This window comes from Malania oleifera, chromosome 5 (genome assembly GCF_029873635.1).
Source record: "Malania oleifera isolate guangnan ecotype guangnan chromosome 5, ASM2987363v1, whole genome shotgun sequence".
Taxonomy (NCBI): Eukaryota; Viridiplantae; Streptophyta; class Magnoliopsida; order Santalales; family Ximeniaceae; genus Malania; species Malania oleifera.
In genome coordinates, this window is record NC_080421.1 from 14570938 (window position 1) to 14574120 (window position 3183).

The 3183-nt window shown below is 35.2% G+C and overlaps 1 protein-coding gene across 1 annotated transcript; it reads left to right on the plus strand.

Annotated features, from left to right (window-relative positions):
- The first annotated feature begins 720 nt into the window (after positions 1 to 720).
- On the plus strand, positions 721 to 1528 carry LOC131155854 (uncharacterized). The gene is made up of 2 exons (XM_058109301.1): positions 721 to 967; positions 1266 to 1528. Exons 1-2 carry the CDS (start codon positions 721 to 723, stop codon positions 1526 to 1528), a joined length of 510 nt encoding a protein of 169 aa, XP_057965284.1.
- Positions 1529 to 3183: the final 1655 nt, after the last annotated feature.

Here is a 3183-nt window from a genome sequence, read left to right on the forward strand (position 1 = left end):
ATGTCACAAGTCACGTAGTACATTAATCTTATCGATTTTGTTTATTAGGGATTTTAAGTTTTGTGTCTCAGGTCTGTTTTGACTTGACACACCATGGGAGAATTCATGGCCTCGACACCAACATGAGTCCCACCATCATGCGTTTAGCCAAAACACGCTAGAAACAAGCCTCGGGACATGAATTGCGGTAACCAAGTTTTGTATTGAAATAAGCTAAGAAATATTAATGTCTTAACAATATCTCTATCAAATATCACGAAAACACAATCTGGGATCTTCAATTTGAAAACAAATGTTAAACGCACGAGTATACATCGGATCAAATATGATTTTGTCATATGTATGTTTTTTTGACTAAATTAGACTAATTCTTCTCACATGTCATAATTTAATATTTTCTCCTTGAAACTCGTGACAATTTTTTTTTTCAAAAAAGAAAATCTATGGACATGAGAAGACTGAAGTGACCGGCGGACTTGGGAGAGAAAAATGTTAGTTTCATACGTCATATGTTGCAATTTTCCCTCTCTCACCTACCAACCCAGGAGAATGTTATTCGACATTTCAATACAGTTTTCCTGCTACCTCTGTGTGCATGTGTTACTCCTATCGATCTATATAAGGGTCACAAGCTCAATCTTTCATTGACACCATCTGATTTCACAACCCATTCCTCGATCAAGTTGGCATTGGAACCATTAACAGAGAAAAAAAATTAAGATGGGTCTTGTTTATGCACAGGGACACTTTCTAGCACTGGTGATGACCGCTTCCATGTTATCAGCTGGGAGCATGGCCAACCAGAACAGTAGCAACAGCGGCAAGTGGGCGTCCTGGAACTTCCCCCCCAATGCCACCAGAGGCTCCAAACGGATCGTCGTGGGCGGGTCGAATCAGTGGCGCTTTGGCTTTAACTACGCGGTCTGGGCTATGCAAAATGGCCCCTTTCACCAAAATGATACTCTTGGTGAGTGCACCTAACTAGCATTCACTAAAAAAGCACCAACCCCACTGTAACGTGTTAGCATTTTTAATACCATTCGTCAGAAAATATTGGTCTTTTAAATACTTGTCCTGAGCTATGATATGATGGGTCAACAGGCCACATTAATGGATCCAAATGTTGGCATTTTAATTTCAAATCTTCGGTGTAGGAACAAATGGACAATTGCTCGTTAGTCTTTCTCCATTTTTGTGCATTTTGCATTGACCCGTTTCTGTTTTTTTTTTTTTTTTTTTGTTTTTCCTTTTTTTGTGACTCGCAGTTTTCAAGTATGATCCTCCAAACAACTCTACGAATACACCTCCTCACAGCGTTTATATGCTGCCGAACTTTCGGAGCTACGTGACGTGTGACCTCAAAAAAGCCAAGTTGGTGGCGACTCCAACCCAGGGAAGCGGGAAGGGATTCGAGTTTGTGCTGCAAAAGCCATGGCAGTTCTACTACTTTGCATGCGGTGAGAGAAATGGCATCCACTGCAACCTTGGCACCATGAAGTTCTTTGTGATGCCATTTCCGCACTATTGATTATTTGGCTGGGGAAGATGCAGTGGCTGGGGAAGATGCAGTGCTTCTCTTCTAGGTTTTGATTTGGGAAAAAAAAAAATAATAGAAATTAAGAACACTAGGTTTTGGCATTTGTTTTAATTAAAAATGCAAGTAGCTAGCTTGCATATATCTAAGTTGAGTGGTTTGGGAGGACATACAGACGATAAGTACTATGTTTTGTCGATTTGGTTAAATTTAGTTCTTCAGGCTTGATCATTTTCTCCTTTGTATTAGAAGTATGCCATGAAGCATGAGATATGAAAGAGAGCATTCCTTTTAAATTAATGGATGTGAATGGTCTGCGAGAGTGCAGATACCACTTTCTCTGTTTTTCATTCTGTTCTTTTTGTTTTTGTTTTGCTCCTTTTTAGAGAAAAAACTTGCGTAGAACAAGAGTTTACACTGGGTAAATTTTACAAGGTATGCATGCTCTAATTAAACGCTTGGAGATTTGTGTAAATTTGGGTACAACGTACATAATAACAAAATTTTAGAAAGTTTTTTCTCAAATTCAAACATATTTACATTGAAATCCCAAAATCTATGCTCCGAAATGTAAAATTTAAGTGCATTTTCCCAATCACAGGATAAGCGGAGTTCCTTACTTTCTTCAAAGTCTTAACTGTTTTATATATTAGTAGAATAATCCAACTTATGAGTGCAACTCATATACGATCCTATGCATATGTAATGGAAACTTATAATAGGCTTAGTTGGCACGATGAGAGCTAGTTCATTCACCGTCCCATATATATCTTTTCACCCTCCCTAATATTCAAATTTGAGACTTTTTAAGTATGAAAATTTCAAACTTCTTTTTGCCATTGAGATATTCTGTAGGAACAAACTAATACAAAAATTAAATCAACCTAATTCATTTTGCTCTCTAGTTATATACAAATGTAAAGTACTTATATACAAATTTAAAGTACATACTTAAAATCATATAGCATCTTAGCGGATTGAGACTGGATGGCTTTTGTAGGTGTACTTATAATTATACAATTCAAATGTGTATACTTGTTAACAACGATTTCTTCTATGAGTGAGGATTATTAATATTGGGACGAGGCCACTATGTGGGTGGTTTTCGGCTCTTTCCAAAAAAAAAAAAAGATTTCTTCTATAAGTGTAAGAGTAGCAAATAAGAATACATGCCATAATAATTGTATAATTATATATCAATGTCTAGCTTATATTGTTAAGAACAAAAGTAGTCCATTGGCAACGATAATTATATTTACTTTTCAAGAATTTGAAGAATATATAATAATTCAAGGGCTATTTGTTGGTGTCATTTCTATTTTTTGTTTTGTATTTTCATTTTTATACAGTGAAATAAAAAAAGAACACTGTGATGATGTGTTTGTTTGCATTACTAGTTTTTTATTTTTATTGACAATTTTCAACTATAATTGGAAACAATGAAAGCCAGATTTTATTGGTTCATTGTTTTGACTACTTATTAGCATAACACTTTTAATATCCAGAATTGACTTTTTTTTGGATTAAATTATTCATTTTACATGTAGAGACCCAGAAAAATAATAACAATGAAAATAATAAAGGAAAAAGAAAAGAAAAGAAAGAGAAAGAAAAGAAGAAAGGAAGGAAATTTGAAGGGGCACACAATA